Source organism: Berghia stephanieae, chromosome 10, assembly GCF_034508935.2.
Source record: "Berghia stephanieae isolate SIO BIC M18660-M18661 chromosome 10, UCSD_Bste_1.3, whole genome shotgun sequence".
Taxonomy (NCBI): Eukaryota; Metazoa; Mollusca; class Gastropoda; order Nudibranchia; family Aeolidiidae; genus Berghia; species Berghia stephanieae.
In genome coordinates this window covers 31657722-31681910 of record NC_088369.1, presented here as the reverse complement: position 1 = coordinate 31681910, position 24189 = coordinate 31657722, and the positions used below count along the sequence as shown (strand labels likewise).

At 36.8% G+C, this 24189-nt stretch overlaps 1 protein-coding gene across 2 annotated transcripts in view; it reads left to right on the top strand.

Annotated features, from left to right (window-relative positions):
• LOC144980973 (uncharacterized) overlaps positions 1 to 24189 on the top strand; it is a 133066-nt gene that overhangs the window by 58400 nt on the left and 50477 nt on the right. Inside the window, exons 1-2 of one of the 2 annotated variants that reach the window (XM_078929001.1) lie at positions 4563 to 4650; positions 4964 to 5228. In XM_078929001.1, the coding sequence (XP_078785127.1) occupies positions 4974 to 5228 (255 nt within the window). In that variant the 5' untranslated portion in view covers positions 4563 to 4650; positions 4964 to 4973. Of the gene's footprint in view, positions 1 to 4562; positions 4651 to 4963; positions 5229 to 24189 lie in introns of those variants that run through there. The other variant, XM_078929000.1, reaches the window with a different exon arrangement.

Sequence of the window (24189 nt, the reverse complement as noted above, 5' to 3'; positions counted from 1 at the left end):
TATTAATTTATTATTAAATTAATGTAGACAGATAATTCAGACATTTCGGGCTTTCCCCTTTGTCAACCAAAAACGATGAATGAAAAACTAAAAACGAATATGAGATGGGAGAATGCCAGTCTTTAGTGTTTCATTCATCATGTTTTGTTAAAAAGGGGAAACCCGAAACGTTTGAATTATCTGTATTCGTTTATTAAATTGAGCTTCAATTCAATTTTGTTTTTCTCTGAGCCTAAAATGCTACCGCACTTATCTCTTCACACTCTGCTTTAAGATTTTAAAAAAAATTGTTGTAAACAAATGATAAACACTGGAATTAGACAAATGATAAACAATGGAATTAGACAAATGGTAAACACTGGAATTAGACAAATGGTAAACACTGGAATTAGACAAATGGTAAACACTGAAATTAGACAATTGATAAACACTGGAATTAGCCGAGTGTACTCCAGTCATCTTCGGCGCTCAGAGAGTAGCTGTAATCCATTCTTAACTTATTTTAACCAGTCAACTCTGCCTTACTCTGGGAAAATACGTACTACGTATCAAAAAATTTGGACAGAAAACTTGTCCTTCAAATATCGATTGATTTAAATGACCCTCATCTTGGCATAAACTCCCAAACCTATGGACATCGCGAGCTCCCAGGTTTATTGTGCGGCTATGTGGTCTTGTGGTATGACACTCGCTTTCGGATCGGAAGGTCCTAGGTTCGAGACTCGCTCGGCGCATAGTTGAGTCCTTGGATGAGGCTTTTCACTCAGATTCGCTCACCATACTCAGGTGTAAAATGAGTAACAGGCCGATAACAGTGTTGTCTCTATTATCCTAAACAATTGTAATATTAATATAGTCTAAAAGGCGTCAGGTCACGTCCTACATGTTGGCCAGAGACCCCTTGTTAACGCTTTTTGGCACGTTTAGTCAATACTGATAAAGAACTGATTAGTGTGTATGAAAGGTGCCTGACAAAGCAAGAAAGAAACATACAAGAAAAAAAACAGTCGACCTCGCATCAGTTCTTTATCTTACACAGGTGCCTGCTCCTTAATTTCTTAATTTAGTGAATACTCCGCTTAAAAAAATCGAGCTTTCTATAGGGCAATATCCACTAAATGTGCTCAAAGCGCTTTACAAGGGGTCCCTGGTCAACAGCAACATTCAACATGTAGGACGGGACATGACGCCTGTTAGGCGATATTACAATTTTTCGGACAAAGACAACGCTGTTAACGGCCAGGTACTCATTTTACACCTGAGTACGGTGAGAGAATGTGAGTAAAGAGCATTTTCCAAGGACTCAACTATGCGCCGAGCGCGAGGCTCGAACCCAGGACCTTCCGATCCGAAAGCGAGTGTCATACCACTAGAGCACATAGCCGTACTACATAAAAAAGCTCAAGTTAAGTATTTGAATGACACGTTTTCTGGCCAAATCTTTAAATAGATCTACAAGAAATGAAGTGAGTAGGAAAGTGCCAAAGACAGCAGACAATAAAAATTTCGCAGCTGCGATGGGGGGCTCGAACCCGCGACCTTACTGGTACGACAATAACTCCGCCTGGCCGGGGAGATCGTGACTCTACCGTATGAGCTACCCACGACCCCCCAAAAAAGTCGCTCCAAAGCTTAGTCTAACTAGTGCGGCTATGTGGTCTAGTGGTATGACACTCACTTTCGGATCGGAAGGTCCTGGGTTCGAGTCTCGCTCGGCGCATAGTTGAGTCCTTGGAAAAGACTCTTTACTCACATTCTCTCACCATAATCAGGTGTAAAATGAGTACCTAGCTGTTTACAGTGTTGTCTCTGTCCGGAAAAAAATCTAATATTACCTAACAGACGTCATGTCTCGTCCTAGATGTTAAGTGTTGCAGTTGGCCAGGGACCCCTTGTAAAGCGCTTTGAGCACATTTAGTGGATATTGCGCTATATAAAAGCTCAATTTAAAAAAAAGATTTTTAAGAGCCTAAATAGATCTACATGCCATTCCAGAGTACGACTGTTGACTGGTCAAGTAAGGGTTTCTGTTTTCAACGTTTTTCAAATGTTAACTTCATTTTTTTCACTGGTGTTTGTTTATTTCTCAACTCATACGATAATAATAATATATACCCGCCATTATTATGAGGAGAAGGCAAATATTTTGAATTATTCGACTTCAATGATGTCGCACCGATGCTGTTTGTTCTCGTGAAGCCTAGAATCTAACCCCGCCTTAAACAGTTAACTGCCGCACTCTGGGGAAAAACAAAACACGTAGTTAAAAATTTAGGCAGAAAACTCGTCCTCCAAATATCGATCGATTTAAATGACCCTCATCTTGGCAAAAACTCTGAAACCTGAGACTTCCTGGGGGTTTTATCGGACTCCAATAAATTCACCAAACAGTTATTGGGAGGCTGGGCCTCTTGGTTTTTGAGGAAAGCTACTCGCGCAGGTTAGGGTTGTATCAAAAGGGTAGCAAGTAATTGTTACTGTCCGCCTCCCACTACAGAACAGGTATAAACTCTAGCTTCATGAGTCGTATTGTTCTGAAGGGCAACTTCTTTTTCTGTAAATTTTATATCTTTTCTACTCGTTTCGTAGTGATTGTCCTCAACATGCATCATATAAACTTAGTCTTATTCATTAAAAAAAAAATTCATCAGCCCATGGAGACGGGTTTATACTGTTTTTTTTAAAGCATCAAACTGACAATATCAATTGTTTGATTCCAGTTGGATAGAGCGCTAGTCTATCTCAAAGTACTTTCCACCAGACCCAACTACTGCTGGAAGGACAAAATCTCGACTTCACCTGTGATTGAAATGGGTCCCTTTGATTGTGAACCAAGCGCTCTACCAACTTACTGAGCTATCTAAATTGGGGTGAATGATCCTATTTGGTGCCAATGAGTAACCTACTGAAGGTTGTTTTATTATTATTATAGGTGAGGAATACATTCTAGGATTAGTTGGGTTTTTTTTTTGTTAACCAGTTAACTGCCTTTCTCTGGAAAAAACGTGTATTTAAAACTTTGACCAAAAAACTCATCCTTCAAATATCGAGCGATTTAAATGACCCTCATCTCGGTAAAAAAAAATATCTTAAACCTGGGACCTCGCGACGTCCCAAGTTTGAGACTATTTGCCAGGATAAGGGTCGTTTAAATCGATCGATATTTGAAGGACGGATTTTCTGGCCAAAGTTTTAAATATATGTTTTTTTTTAGAGAGAGAAAGACAGTTCACAAGTTTATTTCCCTTTTATCATTGCCAAAACTCAGGCTGCTATAAATGGCTCCACCGCCTCAAAGAGTGGGTGTAATAGCCTTCAATTATCAACATAACGCAAAACACCTCGAGGTTATTTCCACAATTTTTTTTGTATTGTTTTGTTTTGGTTTTGTTTGTTTTGATTATTTCTCATCTCATAATAGAATATCTCCGCCAGTTAAACAAAATATCGCGATCATCGCGAGGAACACTCGTATTAATGTTGACGATGCAATGTTTTCAAATGAAGAAAATAAGAAGCACGGAGACTTCACGCTATCCTTTTGCCACAAGATTTCTTGTTATATTTATTGTCTCCCCTTATCAAAAAAAAAAAGAAAGAAAAAGAAAAACAAACAAACAAACAAAAAAAACCCACCAAAAACAAAACAAAAAACAAAACAAAACGCATCACCTTTTGAGCTCTTGATTAAAGCTTTTATTTTCAAAAATAGCATTTATTTTTACAAAGGAGTGTTTCGTTTATAATTGAATAAGGGAATATATGAGAATTTTATATTTCACAATTATGGGAATAATTTAAATCCCGTAATCCAATTCTTCAAGAATTCTTCGGTTGTGTCATCCTCTGACCTTCAAAAGGTTGGGATGAGCAACCTCTAGGATACCACAAGTTTCAAAGTCACCCGAGTGTTTTACATTATAGAATAAAGAGTAACTGGGGTAAACACAAGTGATTTGGACCCAATACTCCATATGAGCCATATATGGTTCTGCGCACGCCAATGGCGAGAATTCTACACAAGGAAAGAACCGCCAGTATGTTTTCTTCTACTACAAGTCTGGGGGCTGTGGATAAGTTTAGATCATAGCTCAGCGATTTCCCCGCGTCGATACACAAATATGATTAACTCTCATACTAGTCATGTCCATTTATTGGAGCCTACCGACAAAACTGACAATTAACGTCGCCGTGTGCACAATAATAGATCGTCTCGGGAATGATTCAATTCCCAATGGATCGCCTTGGCATGGGCCAATGGGCGTCTTGTGACACTTTTCCCCTCTTGGTGCCCGATCAGATGCATAATGTAACCATTCTAATTGTTATTGTGTTAGAACAATGGATATATCTGGGGAACGGTGCATTATGGGATACGTCGTCTAAGCACCTTTGCACGTTACAACAGTTATTAGCTACCAAACCCGCCACCTAACGCACAGCCGCTGCCTAATGTAATGATGATATAATATGCAATAAGGATCAATTAAAGCCCGTCAGCCAATTCTCGCGTTGTTATCTTACCACGTGACCAATTTATGACCAATGAAAATCTTTCCCATGAGATAAAACAATACAGGGGTTATCATAACAAGGTTGACATCGAGTCGAATGATTTATTTCCTATTGTTATATACACGAGGGAATCATGTGAGCAAACTAATGTTATTACGACATATAACGTTCGTTCAGAGATAAAATCTTATCGTTCATTGAAGTATAATATGGTTTGTGTTAAGACAAAATGGATTGGGTTCCTGGATGGCGATTCTATACTGGTACCTTTGTTAATTATTAGAGTCCATGCTTTGCTTCCGAGTCATGTCATGTTATGGCTCTAACTTTAGAATAAACTCAAGAGGAAAACCAAAAGTACCGATGAATTAATCTCAAATATTTTGATTTGCATGATTGGACCATTTTCAGAAAGTGATAATAAGTGAATTTTCTTTTTTCCTTCCAGATTGTACAACATGATTTATAAGGCACCCTCAGTATCTTCTCCGTCGCTCAAACAACACAAAGCAATGACTACTTGTTCCATGATCGTTATCCTCACGTTACTTAGTACATTCGTTGATTCAACAGTATCAATTTCATCGTCATCGTCATCATCAGCAGCTTCCTTACCAACATTATCTTCATCCTCGTCGTCATCAACATCGTCATCATCATCTTCGTCATATGCAGATTCCGAAGTATCACTGGGACAACCTCTAGAAAGATTGGTAAGTCGTTATTGTTGCTGCCTCCTCCTAATCCTTCTCCTCCTCCTCCTCCTCCTCATCCTTCTCCTCCTAATCATCATCCTCCTGATCCTTCTCCTCCTCCTCCTCCTCCTCCTAAACCGCCTCCTCCTCCCCTAATCCTCCTCCTCCTCCTCAACCTTCTCCAATCCTCCTCCTCCTTCTCCTCAACCTTCTCCAATCCTCCTCCTCATCCTCCTCTTCCTCCTAATATTTCTCCTCCTCCTCCTAATCCCCCTAATCCTCCTCCTCTTCCCCTTCCTCCTCTTTCTCCTCCTCCAAATTCTCCTCCTCCATTTTCTCATCCTCCTCCTCCTCCTAAACCTCCTTCTCCTCCCCCAAATCCTCCTCCTCCTCTCCTAATCCTCCTCCTCCTCCTCCTCCTAATCCTCCTCCTCCTAATAGTTCTCCTCCTCCTAATAGTTCTTCTCCTCCTCCTCCTAATCCTCCTCCTTCTAATATTTCTCCTCCTTCTCTTCCTCCTCTTCTTTCTCATCCTCTTCCTCCTCCTTCTCTCCTCCTCTTCTTCCTCCTCCTCTTCCTCTTCCTCCTCCTCCTCCTCCTCCTCCTCCTAATCTTGCTTCTCCTCCTCCTTCTCCCAATCCTCCTTTTCCTCCTCCTCCTCCTCCTACTCCTAATCCTACTCCTCCTCCTCCTTCTCCTCCTAATCATCCTCCTCCTCCTCCTACTGACAATTTCGTATTATTTATACTATATCCCCGGCAACGAAAAAAAAAAAAACGTTCTCTTTCTCCAATAAGCTTAACGGTCGCTATATATATATATTATTGCCAGTTTCGACTGCCTTCTTATTACTATAAAATCAATGTCGAACTCAAGTAAGAATACAAAGAAGAAAAATAGGAAGAAAACTGCAGTTCCCCTTCAACTGAGCAAATATCTCCAGGTACCCTTTCATACATACTAAAACTGTCGCGGGTATCTTGCAAGGAAATGGGACATTTATACAGTGTAAGCTTATAGAGTTGTCCGAGGCATTAAAAGTGAACAATAGAATATGAAAAAAGAAGAACGGTTGGATCTAATGTGAGATCTATATGAAAGTGATACAGATTAAAAAGCTATCCAAGGGGTAACTAGCAATTGTCTTACAATACAAAACTCGGACATAAAGTCAAACTCCCTGGCTTTGATCCCTGAATAACCACTTTCCAAAATAGTTTAAGGATCACTGAGTATTCCATAAAATGACATTCCCCTCCCCTCATCCCATTTTACCTGACGTGCATTTTGAGAGCCAAAATCAAACAGAAATAATTTCAAAACCTCACAAAACAATCTCCTTTATAATGATAGATCATAACAATGTCCACACCAATCTCCCATTCAATGACAAAACACATATTGTACATTCTGCCAGAAAACGTTTGCCTCATATATCAATAGATTTAGATACCCCCCCCCTCCTCCCAACTTATCAAAAAACTTAATCTTAAAGCTGAAACCTACTTTGAAGTCTCGGGTTGAAGACTTTTTTACCAAGTTGAGTATTTTTCACAATCAGGAATCTGTCCATACTGAAAGCAACAATTTTCTGGTCAAATTTGAATAAAATGTTTTTGATCGGAGAACGGCACCAATGTATCTGGCTGGACCCCATCAGGTCTGTAGTCCACAGTGCTTACAGTCATAGACAGAGGGCCCACTAAACCATGATGGGATATTCACGACTTTTCCTTCCCCAAAGACACAATAAACTTAGATTGGAAAAAAATTTGATGGGAAGAACGACCAGCCTAGTCCTTTGTTTGGTGGCCATTAAAGAATTCTTGTCGACGTCATTGGGATGGACATGATTACTGACCACAGGAAGTATGTGGACATGATTATGGACACTTATAGACAACATTTCCGGGGTCTCACCATGTTAAGGGCAACTTGGCTCAGCGGTACGGTCTTTGCTTCGTACCCGAAAGGTACCGGGTTCGATCACCTGCCTTTGCGCTGGGTGGCTTGAGCAAGTCACCTCGCCCTATCTCAATTTGCGGCGCTGCACTGCGACTGACGCCTGGGTTATTCCATCGTTCCCTTGGAATAGACATTAGAGACAAATTTCCCGTATGGGATTAATAAAGGGATTTTTAAATTATTATTTATTATTATTAAATGTGTTTCGCATTCTCATATCGCATTGTAGACTTCTTGGCAGCATTGGTTACGTGATATTTTTATAAATAAATAAAGTGGTTTGCATCAAAAAGGTTTTCCTTTAAAAAAGTAAAGAACCAATATTTTCAGAGTGACCTAACTGTGTCAATTTTCTATTAGTCGTCTAGATGAAGATAATATAAAATCGGAATGATCAGATTTAGGAAATTGAAGTTTTCTGTAGATTTTAGATAACTGATCATTTTTTTATGTTATATCCCCTTTTCCCCCCGCAAGTTTCACCCCGACATAGTGCCAAGTTAAGGCGATGGGCCAGCCACATATCACAGGATATTGGTTCTTCCGGTCAGGGGACGATTGCTCACTTCTCTGGATGGCAACATCTTTTCTTGAAAATGGTCTTAAAATAGAAATTAGTTTAGTTCTCAAACCTGACCAACCGTCTCTATGTGGTGAATATCGAATACATAGCCACACATTTCAAACTTTAGGTTCAATTCTATTCTTTGTGGCGGGGAATACATATAATTGTTTACATTATTGGGCATCGTGGCTCAGCGGTGCGGCCTTTGCCTCGTACCCGAAAGGTGCCCAGTTCTAATACTCGCTGCTGCGCTGTGTTACCTTGAGCAAGTTACATCGCCCTAGCTCAATCTGCGGCGCTGCCCAGACGTCTGGGTTACTCCAGACTACCCTTGGAGTTCACCCTTAAGACAAATTTCCCCTATGGGATAAATAAAGGGAATTTTATTTATTTATTTATTTATTTATTTATTTATTTATTTATTTATTTATTTATTTATTTATTTATTTATTTATTATTGCATTGCAAAAGTCTCAAAAGTTCGTGTTTATTTTGTTATTTTGATTCTATATTCACTTTTCAGAATTATAGTCTTCCCGACAATAAACTGTTTTGAGACGTTTGGTCACAAATATTATAACTATAATTCCATCAGCGTTTGGCCATCCTTTGATGTGTCGGAACTACAAGATTTCAAACGGTGTGTATGGAACATATCCACCTTTTTCAAATCTTTATCTTACACCAGTCAATGCCCTCTAGATAATTTGTTACTTTGATGATCTTTCCATAACTACAGGGGATCGTTAGTTGATTTTTTAATTTATTTATAGATTCAACGATAAGAATAATCCAAATTAACAAAATTATGGAAGCTGTCCTTGCTTAACTCTCTCGTTACCATCTATTTTTAGAATGCCCCCCGAACATTCACACCCACCTAGCACAAAGATAGACTTTTCTTACTCAAACAAAAAGTAACAAGTGAGCTCTACAACACAGTGTTAAATCAAAGAATTTCTTTAAATTTCTTGATGTACAAGAGAAATCATAATGAGAAAATTGTTGGTTACATCGTAACGAATGTGACGATTTTCCTATAGGTGGTAAGGAGAGGGTTAAAGAGTTCAATCAGAATGCTACTAAATTAGGAAATAATGGTACGTTGGAGGCGTTTTAGGACTCTATTTAAGTACATGTGAATTAACGTGGGTGGTCTGCCTCTAGATATCTTGTGTTCAATGGTGTAAAAAAAAAGTATTGGTGGCTTTATTAGCTTTTGAGTATTTTATGTCCTATAAAGTCGCCATCTTGACTATAGAATTTGAGATGATGGTGGGTCGCTTTTCCTCAAGTATTTTGTGGCTTATTTTTGTGGGTTATCGGGTATTTATGAATCTTTTAAGTGATTTTCTGTGATTTCTCTAACTTTTGTTCTTTGGTTCCGGTTCTTGTCCGCCAATTCCGCAGTTGTACATAAGCACGGATTCTACAAGGGAAGTGTATTTTAGTGTACATTTTAATCTCATTTTTCTTTCTTATCGAAAGGTTTAATCATTTGTTAAGTTATAGACGTTTTCTTCTTTCTACGTCTTCCATGACTTCAATTGGTCATCCTTCTTTTTTCACCAAAAAAAAATATTGATGATAATGATAACAATAATAATAATAATAATAATAATAATAATAATAATAATAATAATAATAATGATAATAATAATAATAATAATAATAATAATAATAATAATAATAATAATAATAATAATAATAATAATAAAATAATAATAATAATAATAATAATAATAATAATAATAATAATAATAAATAATAATAATAATAATAATAATAATAATAATAATAATAACGACCGTCCGATGATCAAACCTCACGAAAAACAGCACTGTCTCTGTCGGGGAAAAAATGGTAATAGCTCTTTACAGGCGCCATGTTCTCCCTACTTGTTTAGTCTTGCTGCGGGCCAGGGACTCTTTGCAAAGTGCCCTGACCATGTTAAGTGGATATTGCGCTATATAAATGCTCAATGTTCTTTTTTTGTTTTTAGTTTTTGTTGTGTTTTTTATTTGTTTGTTTATTTGTTTTTGTGTTATGTATTTTTAAAATGTTTTTTTTTTTGCCATTTCTTTTTTTTTTAAAAAGAAATCCAAAGATCTTTGTTGTTTGTTGGACAGGAAGGGGGGGGGGGGGGGTTAAATGGTGGGATGGTATCAGGATATCATCCATCAACGTGTCATGGGATGACGTGATTTTAAAAGGAGGATTGACATGATCGAACTTTTTAAAAAAAATAGAGATAGGGAGAACAGGTGGTTGGAGATTTATCTTTTTAAATAGTTACATTCTCTTTACAAGTAAAGCATAACCTGGAGATAATGGGTTTGAATTTCAGTCGCATCTTGACTTTAGAAATGGACAATTCAGCAGCTGTGATATTTATGGATGCTCAAAATTATAGAGTCCAATGTCAAAACAACCCTAATAACAGTAAATTGAAATATTGATTTTGTAGTTAAAAACACAATCATTCTTTTAATCTACGAAGACTCACAATACATCATTTCCATGACGTATTTTAATGAATACGCAAATACCTTATATCAGGAACACGAACATATGCGGGAATGAAGACATCCACAGACTCTTAGTTTCAAAGTTCAATCCAACTGAAAATGAAAAATAAGCCATGGCATAGGTATTACAAACAAAATAGTAAATCGACCAAAGTCTTCAGCAGTATAAGGGATGCCTTAGTCAAAGAAAATGTCAGAAACACGTCGAATCTCTCGTAAAGGAATTTAAAGGTTGCCTCTAGCCCAGCTGAAATTCAACAACATCTTGTCCAAAGCGTGCTGATGAGCAGGGAAACAGAAGAGAAGTAGTACACAAAAACAAGATTACTGTCAAATACTGCATGACTTATCACAGCAGCAAAAATAACTGAGACTTGACATCAACAGCTGCTCAAATACAGATGCTAATAACAACGTGAAGAGACAAAGAAATGAAATCATGCATAAAATTAAATCTCAATCAATAAATAATCACAAAAAGAAAATAGATGAGATTGTGACAGAAATAAATAGTACGAGTGACAGTATGAAAATGTTCAAAGCGGCGAATACAATCAAACGACAGAAAATACATAATAGACTTTTAATCAAAGATAAATGTAATAAGACCTTATGTAATGATAAAGAAATTATAAACACTATAAGCGTGTACTACACCGAGAAATACAAGGGTATTCAAGAAGTGGAACCATTCGAGTCTACCAATTCAGAGTTTGAAACTTCTATAACGTCCCAAGAAATAAGTGATGCCATACAAAAGCTCAATAACAACAGATCGCCAGGTGTAGATGGTGTTAGAGCCGAAGAACTAAAATGCCTTGACGACGAAGGCATGCAAATACTAGCTAATATGTATAATACGATATCTAAGACAAAACAAGTTATCAATCTTGGAAGTGTAAAACTCATTCTGCTAAACAAACTAAATAAAAAGAAAGACCATTTCGAAAATTTGCGACCAATCGTTTTATAATCCACGCTAAGAACGGTTTTTAAGCACAAGCACGCTCCACAGGATTAGAGAAAAGGTAGAGGAATATCTTTCACCATCACAAAGTGTGTTTAGAAGAGATAGAAGCACTGCGGACATAGTATGGGACCATCAATGGCTGAAAGCCAGAACGGAGAAATATAAGGAAGAATTTGCCATACTTGGAATCAATAAGAGTTCAGCTTTCGACACCATATGTAGAACCAAGTTGTTATCAATCCTTGGCTCATTCTTGGACAAAGATCACGTGAAGCTCATAAGATACCTATTATCAAATACTACATTACAATTTTAATCCGGCAGAGAATTAACAACAATATCAACCTCAATTGATCCCCTCACGGAGACAACTTGAGTCCAATTCTATTCACGATATACCTAGCATCGGCCATGAAAGATCTAAGACCAAACATACCACCAATAAAGAAGATCACTCGTGAATTGATATACGCAGATGATAAAGGCCTAATCTTTGAGTCAGAGCATCAAGCGAAAATATACACGCCAAAAATATCAACCACCCTAGAAGCATGGAATCTAAATGTGAATCAATCCAAAACAGAATATAGAAAAATCAACAGAAATTTAAATGAATGGAAAACTGTACGTAAACTAGGCAATTTGATGAACGAAAATGAAGACATCAGTAAACGAAAGCCTGGCCACCAATGCATTCAACCAAATCCAAAATGTATGGAATAGAAATAACATAATCAATGAGAACAAACGAATTCAGATTTAGAAGGCACTGATTATTCCGATATTGACATATAATTGTGGAACCTGGGGCCTCACAAAAAAAAAGGACTTAGAAAGTCTCGATTCATACCACCGAAAACAATTACGTCGCGTAATCGGAATCTATTGGCTAGAGACGATTACAATTACTGATCTCCATGAAAAACCAGGGTCCAACGCCTGAGAACAGCGATTGAGGCTAGTTGGTCACATCTTACGTCGAGAAGATAACATCCCAGCTCACACTGCAATGACAGAATATTTCCTTCATGGCAACACATATTTAGGGGAACCACCGACATCTGGATTCAGATGAGGCCGAATTAATCCCTGAAGAACTAAAAAAAAAGAAGCAGTCCCTTCCGTATTAAAGTCACAACAAGATCTTGACAGCCTCAAAACTCTGGCCAAGGACCGTGACCAATAGAAACAATTAACAACATGGATGGAGAGAGCAGATATATTCATCGATTATGACTGAATCACACAATTCACAGCAAGCGTCATTCGGACTGTGAGGCTTACTCTACTACTATTTTGATCGCTTGAAAGAGGATAGCGCAGCACTTCTCCGTCTACATTGAACTCTGGACTAACATTAGAGGTTTGATCATCTTGAGACTAAAGAATAAGAGTATAAGTTGACATCAGAGGTTAGATTAGCGAATTGGCAAAAACGCTACTTCAGAGGTTAGATCAACGGGCCATCGTAATGATGATGACCAAGATGATAATAATAATAATAATAATAATAATAATAATAATAATAATAATAATAATAATAATAATAATAATAATAATAATAATGAACAATGATAACAGTAAAAATGGCAGCACTAATGATGGCTATCGACACAATATTATATCATCATTAAGAGTTCACGTAAGTTTGAACAATCATTTCCTTAGCCATTTAATATTGATTTTTCAAGTTTTATTTAAGCTATAAAAATTACTTCCGAAATGATTCATTTAATCTTTGTTATTACATTGATATCCAGGACGTAAATGCAACAGCTTCATATGACAGAAATGAACAAATACGCTGAAAGTTCAAGAAATGTTTTATGAAGTGGGCCATTTTCGGCACGGTAGTTTAGCTTTTCTTCGTCCCTCGCTGTTTGCGGATCAAGAGCAGTAGTGTAATTTCAGCAGCATATGAAGTTTAAACTTAGACACAAATATTTCTAGACTAGATATTAGATATTATTATTATTTTGGGTCGATGATTGCAGAGAACAAACATGTTTTGAGTGTGATTTTCTTCTTCTCTTTTTGTAAATGGTGACATTGTAATCACTTTCTTCACATAACACTGAACTTGTAGCAAGCAACAACCTTAGGCACAATCTTACTTTCCTTTTTAGACAAACAGATCAACCCCCCCCCCCCTTCCTTCAGCAATTTAACGCTTTTTGAACGCATCACACTTTACAAGATTCTCTGCATTCCAGACAATTACAACTTATTACTCTCCTCGTAGGGTGCCTCATAAAACATATACTAGTTGCGACAGAGTGTCTCCTAAATCTGTAACAGAATCTGACACATTGAAATGTCTGATCATATAATTGTCCGAGTATTTATCTTTTGGTGTATTGAGGTAATTAACCTAAATACTGTCTGGCCGATCCAAGCTCAAATTCCCTTTATTCATCCCATAGGGAAATTTTGTCTCTAGAGTCTATTCCAAGGGAAGACTTGAATAACCCATGCGTCAGCCGCAGTGCAGCGCCGCAAATTGAGCTAGGGCGAGGTCACTTGCTCAAGGCCACACAGCGCAGCGGCGGGTGATCGAACTCGGTACCTTTCTGGTACGAAGCAAAGACCGTACCGCTGAGGCACGCTGCCCCCATATATATATATATATATATATATATATATATATATATATATATATATATATATATATATATATATATATTATATATGCACCCACACACACACCCACACACACACCCACCAAATGTGATTATTATCATTTGCCTTTAAATGATGTACCACATCTACTGCTCTGACTCATGACAAGATAAGATTCATTATGGAAAGACGATTTACAAATAGTTCCTAAAATGCTATTTATATTATAATCCCCATTCCTCGTCCTGTTGTAGAAGTGCGTCTTCTAATGTTTGTTTGCTGTTTTGAAAAACGAAGTGACTATTTTCATCCCCCTAGTCTAGGATGCTAGTCTTCATAATAGTAGTCCACAATTGTTGTATGTTTAATCCAAAGGTTGTAATGCAGTAATTTGTTAAGTTTCTTGTCACAAGTTGCACAATTAAAAAAAAAATCAATCAAATCCAAATCGCAAAAAGACGGCGACGTTTTTTTCGTAATCCAATCGGCCGGGGGGGGGGGGGGGGGGGTGATGAGAATAGAGGCAGCCTTTGAAAAATTATATTTAACGTAACTCAAAGCAGCAGATCAATCAGGGCGGGCCCAGCTGGAATGTTTAAATAATAACACTTGCGCAAGAGCTAAACTATTTTATTTAATGAGAAGAAAAAAATGAGCTTTTATATTGTGCAATACCCACTAAACGTGCTCAAGGCGCTTTAGAGGGGTCCCTGGCCAACAGCAACATTTAACATGTAGGAGAGGGATATTAGGTGCCATTACATTTTTTTTTTCGGACAGAGACAACGCAGTTAACGGCCAGGCACTTATTTTACACCTGGGTACCGTGAGAGAATGTGAGTAAAGAGCCTTCTCCAAGGACTCAACTATGCGCCGAGCAAGGCACGAACCCAGGACCTTCATGTGTCATACCACTGGACCACATAGCCGCACAAAAGACAATTAAACTGGGTATAGAATTGAGTATCTCAGAGTGCATACATTTGGTCAATTTTGGGGTATTCTGCCGTACTCTGAAAAAAAAAGCTTTAAAAATTGTGGCCAGAAAACTCTTCTTATTATTATTGATCGATTAAAATGACCCTCGTCTTTGCAAAGGTGGCCGTATTAAATATGGCTTTTTTTTTCGAAGCGCATCAATGGATTAATGCGCTCCACGTCAAAAATGAAATAAATCGATACAACATAACAATTAAAAGACCGTATCAACCATGATTTGCAAGCACAATTTATATGATTAGTGTTTCTAAACTAGATAGATCTATGTGCTTTTTGAGATTTTTACTTAATTATATTTTCAAAGAACTCCAATTTGAAAAATGAATGCTGAAACATTCGTCCAATAACTCTTAGACTTGGACAAGGAAAGATAATTGTGTCGGAGCACTCTGTTTTTCCTTTTGTTGAGGTCAAGGACGTTATGTATATGGCACTAATCTGCCCTTAGTTGTGATGAATCTTGGAAATAATTATTATGTAAAAATGAAAATGAGAACTGTTTACAAGTTGGAATGATTTGTTCTATCTAAAGTTTTTGTAGTATTGAATTACCCTCATACATGTAGATTACTTCCGAGTCTTAACGCTATCACATAACATAAATTTTATAAAACACAGCGTCAGGTATCACATATCTCTTGACCCGCTAATTATATTTATGGAATGTATTTTTTATAAAAATGTCTGAAAAATATCAGAAATCGAGACAAAAGAGAATTATTGCTATTTGATAAGCATTGACGTGCCTCAGGTCTTGATTTGTTGTAATTATTCATTGACACCACCAATATGATTCACTAGACCCTTGTAACACTTCCTTCTCCTCATGATGAGAGGATGGGTAGATGCAACAAACGTGACAACATGCTGCGATTTTGTTTGTTTGCTTATTTGCTTCCACCGTTACGCAAAAAAAAAAAAAAAAAATTAAAAAAACATAGCCCTTTTAATTGACTGAAAATATGATAGGCCTATTGATATGATACATGATGCTAAAATGTGGTATGTGGTTGGTGTCTCGCTGAAACTCTCTACATAATATTATTTGTCATAATTTCTATTGGCCGCTGTAATTATTCGTCTGGGGTCAGGGGTCATAATCGAGAAGCAATTGTATTCCCGCGGCGCACCACAATACATTATTATGACCTTTGTGCAATTGGAGGTCTCTCGCAATCCCATTCTTGTAAATATAGTAATCTTCTTAGAAACCTGCAGCCAGTGCACGTACGTATCATTGTACTCAATGACGTTAAGATTGGCCTTTGATTACGCCAAGAACAACCGAATTTCCCACAAAACAACAACGCTGTGCAAAACAAGTGTCAAAGTGACCCCAACCATGCCCATCTGGTATTAAATCGAAATGAACTAGATAGATGAAGAAAGTTGAATTGAGTTGGATGTCAAAATGATCAAAATTAAACTTAAATTTGAGATTCTATATAGCGCAGTATTACAATTTTTCTGACAGAGACAACGCAGTCAATGGCCAGATACTCATTTTACACCTGAGCACGGTGACGGTGAGAGAAGATGAGTAAAAAGCCTATGAAAGATGCCAGACAAAAAAAAAGAAAGAAAAATACGTCTGATCGGTAACCAGGAGGTCTGAGGTTCAATCCCCACACTGATTTTTGGGATGTTTTTTTTTCTTGTATTTTTCGTTCTTGCTTTCTGGCCCTTTCATCTACACATATTATTCAGATAGAACCGATGGAGACATACTACAGCCCGTCGCTCACTCTCCGTGTATCTTCCAATCACGTTATGCAATTTTCAAGACATATAATACCTATATTCTCAAGCTTAGAGCACTTGAGCGCCTTCTTATTATAGTGTTGTAAAGAGGGTGGATGGGTGGGTAGGTGGAATTGTGGGCGGAGGATGAATAGGAGGATTAAGATAGAATTTCATCAATGAAATGATACTGCTGGAGTAACTTTGGCATTTGTAGGTTCATGTGTATGATTCTGTCAAATTACAAAAATAAACTCAATTATTATAGAAACAAATACAATCCAATACGTGTAAAAATTATTGAACAAAATTCAATATAACAGCGTGTTAACTCTCTCCCTGCCGATGCTTTTCAGTATTTTCCCAAAATGGCAGGCTTACCCATCAGAAAAATTGATTTTTAAAACTCAAACAAGCTTTCTACAAAAACACTTTATGTTTTTATTAATAAAACAAAGATCATTCTTCAAAGTTTGTGATGTACAAAATAAATCTGAATAAGAAAAAAATGTATATTGTGTCGTAATAAATGTGACGATTTTGCTATAGGTGGTAAGGAGAGGGTTAAAAGGACAAAACATTTAACAAGAAACGATTGGGGTTCAAACTCTATCCTCTGTCAACAACAAAAACAACAGAAACGGTGATGCTTCACGAAGATTCCAGATATTATTATTATATAATTTATTGGAGAAAAGGCCTTAGCAGCTGCAGTCGAAATAAGCGATGGAGGATTTTCAGTATGATCTCTGTCTGTTGCTTCTCCTATTGATGCTATGCGTTTATGGAAAATACTCACAACACCCGCAGCCGACTATAACGTACCAACACAGAAAACTATAAGTAACCTTAAACGTTTATAGTCTGAGTGAGAGAATATATTGAGAACAAATCATTAAAAAGGCTGTCTAGAACAATAACAAATAGCTGAGTGACGTAAATGTCGTTCCATCTTTAAAGGCGGCCAGCATGGCGCCGTTCCGATAAGCTCCCATACATCTTGTAACGGTGTTTTGTTCCATGGAACATGTCAAAATAAAAGCCACTCCTACTCCTTGTCAAAGACAATGATATTATTGAAAGAATACCTATTCATTGTGGTCTTTGTTCGTATATCCTTATATGAGGGGTAATGTAAATGTTGCTGCTCGAAGCTCGAAGAAATAAATAATAATGTGAAATTGATTGTAAGCTTCAATTTAATTACAAAAACAGATCAAATGAAGGTTTCGGGTTTCCCCTTTATCAAAAAACAGAATGAATGAAACACCACAGATGAATGAGATGATGTGGTAGTGGCGAGGTCTTAGCTAGATTATAAAATAATATAAAAATTATTATTATTACTTTTTTATCAGTCAGTTATTGTTTTCAAAGATTTTTGTGAACATTTTGAAAAAGACGATTTATAATCTAAGTAGTCTCGGATTTAGAATTCGTTTTATTTTAACAGGTTTTGATTCACCTATTGTCTTGACGTTGCTAACAAAACATCGTTTTGCAATTTAGCTGAAAAAACTACAACTTTTACTCCTATCTATAATTTAGTTTGATGTTTCGGGCTGGAAATATTTTTATTTATTGAGTTATTTCAGTCGAATGATTGAGAAAGTATTAGTTTTCTCGCCAAAATTTTCAGTAAATTTGTATCTTATTGGGTAAATTATAACACGTCTGTACAAAAATAATTTCCTTTTTGGGATGCAATAAAGTATTATCATATTATTATTATTATTATTATTATTATTATTATTATTATTAATTATTATTATTATTATTATTATTATTATTATTATTATTATTATTATTATTATTATTATTATTAAATTTTTATTATTAATATTATTATCATTATCATCATTATTATTATTATTATTATTATTATTATTATTATTATTATTATCATTATTATTATTATTATTATTATCATTATTATTATTTATTAAAATATGTAAAATAGCGTTTTTATCAATGTAGTCATATTTTCTTTGAAAGGTTTTATCATGACAATTAACGATTATTGTATTATTGTATTTACACTTTTCAGTCCAATTGTTTAACAGTATGGTATTTGTCGGTGTGTGACATGACAGCTTACTACTGTCCTACAAAGCTGTGTCCGAGTCACTGTTTCAACTGTGCCGCTGTCAAACAGAGGTGTTGCCTTCCATATAGGAGATATTATGTTCCATATCAAGGTTGTTAAATGAAATTCTATGAGCTGAAATCGGGACGGAGTGTTGTTTTCTAAAAGAAATATCATCATTCCCCCCCCCCCCCTCTCTCTCTCTCTCTCTCTCTCTCTCTCTCTCTCTCTCTCTCTCTCTCTCTCACTTGTTCACTCTTTTACTTTCCAAATTGTCAATACTTTCGTTTACTTGCCGTCCCCCCCCCCCCCCCCCCCACTCTCCCAACCGCCACTCAGTCTAATCAGCTTTGAGATTGTTTTTTCTCCTATTCAGAGCGCAGTTATGAATGGGCGCTAGTAATCAACATATCTCAGAGCATTGATTTCGTAGTTATTTTGAGAAATTCATTGTTACGATTCTCTCATTATCTGCTTTCTATAAATGCTGAAACAACACTGTAAAACACTCACTTGTCCCTGTCGAACTCCCTTTGCGATGACAAACGGTTCGCTTCTCTCGTCAAGTCATTGTACCCTATTGACGCCTGTACAACATTTTGTTGGGATGAAACAAGTGTCTTGGAAAATCCGTAATGACCATGGTCTTGAAAAATGGGTCGAGTGCCATGCTGTCAAAAGCACTGTTGATGTTAATGAATATAATTACTGTGTACGGCTATGTGGTCTTGTGGTATGGCCCTCGCTTTCGGAACGGAAGGTCCTGGGTTCGAGTCTCGCTCGGTGCATAGTTGAGTCCTTGGAAAAGGCTCTTTACTCACATTCTCTCACCGTACTCAGGTGTAAAAAGAGTAGCTGGCCGTTAACAGCGTTGCCTCTGTCTGAAAAATATGTAATATCGCCTAACAGGCGTCATGTCACGTCCTACATGTTACGTGTTGCTGTTGGCTAGGGACCCCTTGTAAAGCGCTTTGAGCACGTTTAGTGGATATTGCTCTATATAAAAGCTGAAGTTTTTTTAAAGCCCAAGTCTTCCTTGCATATTCTTCTTATTATTATATGAATAGTATCGGTTGTTTTTCAACAAGTTTGTTAGTTATTCTGTCAGACAATAATAAACCTCTTTGTTTTCCTTCATATCGCTCCATATCTCATAATATAGTATTAGGTTAGGTCTCTTCGATTCCAGCTACTAGATCTAGTAGGACGCAGACTTTGTTGTTTGTCTTTGATTTGAAACCCTAAATGATTTTTAATATGTTTGTTCCAGAATGAATTTGCCCGTACCTTCCTTTGTCTCTATTACATATCATTTAAAAGATCTCTGTGGTGTTTGAGTCTATTCAAAGTTTGTGTGATGATTACGGTTATTTGTTATTGTTTTGTCTGCCTTCACCGTTGATCATTTCATTTAATCATTTATAATTATCTAAAGTTAAGAGAAAAAATGACATAGATTTAGTCGTAAGGTCAGTGTGAATATTTAAGACGTGACAGTGTGACAAATCGTCCCAAACCGGTATCCTATCGGGTAATGTAAATTAAATTGAAGCTTACAATCAATTTCACATTATTATTTATATCCTATCGGGGCAAACCTGGTGGATAAAATTATATTTTTAACCAGTTAACTGCCGTACTGAGGAAAGACACGTTTTCTTAACCCTCTTATTGCCAACTATAGGAAAATCGTTACGATACAACCAACATTTTTCTGATTCAAATTTCTCATGTACATCATAAAAGTTAAAGAAAATTAACTTAGTGTTGTAGACCATGTTTTGCTAAAGAAATATTATTTATCGCAAGAATTTACTTCTATTGTATTTGAGTGATAAAAAAATATATTTTTGTGTTAGTTGGGTGTGAAGTTTTGGGAAAAATCCTGAAAATGGCTTGAAGGAGAGAGTTACATGCCAAAAAACAAAACCCCCCAAAAAAACCTCGCCCTCCAAATATCGATCGATTGAAATCCCACTCATCTTGGCAAAAACTCTCAAACCTGGGACCGTGGAAGCTCCTCCTTAGTCCCATGTTTGAGAGTTTTTGCCAAGATGAGGGCCATTTAAGTAGATTGATATTTGAAGGACGAGTTTTCTGCCAATATTTAAAATACGAGTCTTTCCATAGTACGGCAGTTAACTGGTTAAATCCTACCTTGAATTCATATCGATCCCATTAAATATCTGTTCAATGTCATAAATATCATATAACGTTATAACAAGTGTAACTAAATGATAAATTGCAATATTTATGGACAATAAAGATCTATTATTATTATTATTATTATTATTATTATTATTATTATTATTATTATTATTATTATTATTATTATTATTATAATCATCATCATCATCATTATTATTATTATTATTATTATTATTATTATTATTATTATTATTATTATTATTGTTATTAATATTATTATTTTGGCTTAAAACTAAATCTTTGTCATCTAGTTCATTATAACAAATCAATTTCACTCTGTGTATTTTATATACGTGTAGTGAAAAAACCACCATGCTCTCAATTTTCATGTAAAATGCATACAAATTACAATCCCCAACCCCTCCACTTCCCTCCAACAACACCCCCACTCTCTCTCTCTCTCTCTCTCTCTCTCTCTCTCTCTCTCTCTTTTTTTTTTTCTCTCTCTCTTTCTCTCTCTCTCTCTCTTTCTCTCTCTCTCTCTTTCTCTCTCTCTCTCTTTCTCTCTCTCTCTCTTTCTCTCTCTCTCTTTCTCTCTCTCTCTCTCTTTCTCTCTTCCATTCTTCTCTCCCTCTCCCCTCTCTTTCTTTATGCCTCTCTCTCTATCTCTCTCTCTCTCTCCTTCTCTCTTTATCTTCTGTCAATCTATCTACGTATCTATCTGTCTTTCTCTCCATCCATAAATGTGAATAAATCATTCAAATTGGGATTTTGTCAGCTTCACGATGTAACGTAGTTTTCAAATCTAATTATCTACCTAGTTTTGTCTATTTTCCCCTCTCTCCCTCTCTCAGCTCTCTATCATTCTCTATCTTCCTATCTTCCCTCTCTCTCTTCCTCTATTAATCAGTCTATCTATCTATCTACTCCATTTTTTAGAACTTAAGACTTAAGAAACAATCCAATTCGCTCCCAGTCTCGAAACGCCTCAGACAAGCTCACCATACAATGCTTCCTTTCACTAAAACTGAGCAATAATTCATTCATTTCATTCATTCAATCCTCCATTCAATCTTTCAATCCTACTCCAATTTGTAATTAATACAACATTGTTAATGAACTCCATGATCGCATCCTAGTGTTTTCTGTCATGATGATGAACGGCCAGTGATTAATAAATGAATAGACCAGCATTCACTAGCACCATAGAACATATAAATGATAGAAATCCCAGCCGCGGGGGACTGATGACACATAATGTCAGTTCCAAAATCAGTTTGTTTGATGTTTGCATTAATCAAAGAGTTAGGTAAATGTACAGACATTTATTTGCCCACCCCCCCCCCCCCACCTCCCCCAACCCCAGATCCAATTTGGAATATTGTCGAAGTGAACCAGGCACCAAAAAGTGATTCTATGTTTAAAGGTCATGTGTCTTTACTATCATTATATAAAACATATTCTAATGAAGAAAAACATACATAAATAGGATAATTCCAATTTCGTAGCTTTCAGACTTTAAATTCAATTTAACGCCACGAGGTTGCAATGGAGTCTGGATTTATGGAGGTCTATTGAGTGTGAAATGGACGGTGAAAAAAACTTGATATTCTCCAAGTCGTCATTCAATGCATTGGTCATAACATTTTATTCGAATCACCAATTCAGTCTCTGCTGGGTAAACAACAAGAAGAGACCCGATGGCCTCGTCACAAATGACGTACACTGACTTTAGATTCATTATGAATATTGTAATATTGGTTGGATTAAGCTGGACCCCAAGCGTGTCCAAAAAAAGTTGAGATTTTGTATAAATCTCTATCCACTAAACGTGCTCAAAGCACTTTACAAGGGGTCCCTAGCCAATAGTAACACTTAACATTTAGGACGAAACATGACGCCTGTTAGGTGATATTACAATTTTTGTAAGAGACAAAGCTGTTCACGGCCACGTACTCTTTTTACACCTGATTACGATGAGAGAATTTTAGTAAAGAGCCTTTTTCAAGGACTCGACTATGCGCCGTTCAGGACTCGAACCCAGGACTTTCCGATCCGACTTTCCGGTCCTGAGTTTGAGTCCCGCTCTGAGCGGCGCATAGTTGAGTCCTTGGAAAAGGCTCTCTACTCACATTCTCACACCGTACTCAGGTGAAATATGAGTACATGGCCGTTAACAGCTGTTGGAAATAGTGTAATATCGCCAAACAGGCGTCGTGTCTCGTTCTACGTGTCAAGTGTTGCTGTTTGCCCTGGACTCTTTGTAAAGCGCTTTGAGCACGTTTAGTGGATACTGCTCTGTATAAAAGCTCAAGTTTTTCTTTTAATTTAAAATATTCCGTCCCGTTTGTGCCGTCAATTCTTCATTATGTTGATGGATGTCTCATGTTTGATATATCGGTTTAGTGCAAAACGGTAGGGGCTGTGGTCGTGAAAATACTAACGAAAGAGTGAAATTGCAGAGGCTTCGTATAGGAACGATACAGACATTGAACGTTTCAGGTACAAACCCTTCGTCAGCACAACAATACACACAATAACATGGAAATAAAATAAAATAAAATGCAAAATAACTTGTATCGTCTGTACTCAATGGTGGTTGCAATACGAATGCAACGATAGCGTGGCCTTGGTAGTCGGTACGGGGTGTCCCAGGGGAGTGATCCGGTTGGGAAGAGAGGTCAGCGTGTGAAAGAGCAGGAATCTATCCTTTCGTTAGTATTTTCACATATCGGTATTAAGGAGGGCGGGGGCGCAAGGGTAAATCATTATTTTGAATGGAAACCAATTCCTAAGAGTAGGCTCAATGGCCCCAATATCATATCATATATCATATCTTTTGTCATTATCACATCTAATCAGGGACGGCTGGTAATAATGGGCAGGGTGGGCAAATACCAGCCTGTTTTTTCAAGTTATATGCTGTATTACCAGGTCCGAAATAATCAAATCTAAATTAGATAATTTCAAAAGTTACTACTTAAAATTGATACTTTGCACTGAAATCAATTTGTGTGTATTTTTGATAGATTGCGAATCACCATGCATCCCGTAATACATAAACCAGGATACGCTCCTGTTCTTTTTATCACCCCCCCCCCCCCCCCAACCACTCCACTCCACTCCGCCCACATCGTCATCTCATCGTCACGTCGCCTGACGGTGATTTTGCTGTCTGGCCTCTCTAGTACTAGGTCGGGCTAATTCAAATGAGCCCACCTTATTAACCAGTGTACACTAAATAGAGATTTTGGCAAACGAACTTTTTCTTATTTATTGCCTTACTTGTGCTGGGAAGGTTCCAGTATTGAATTAAATTTATTAATTTACTAATATTATATCAATTTAGTATTAGTTTG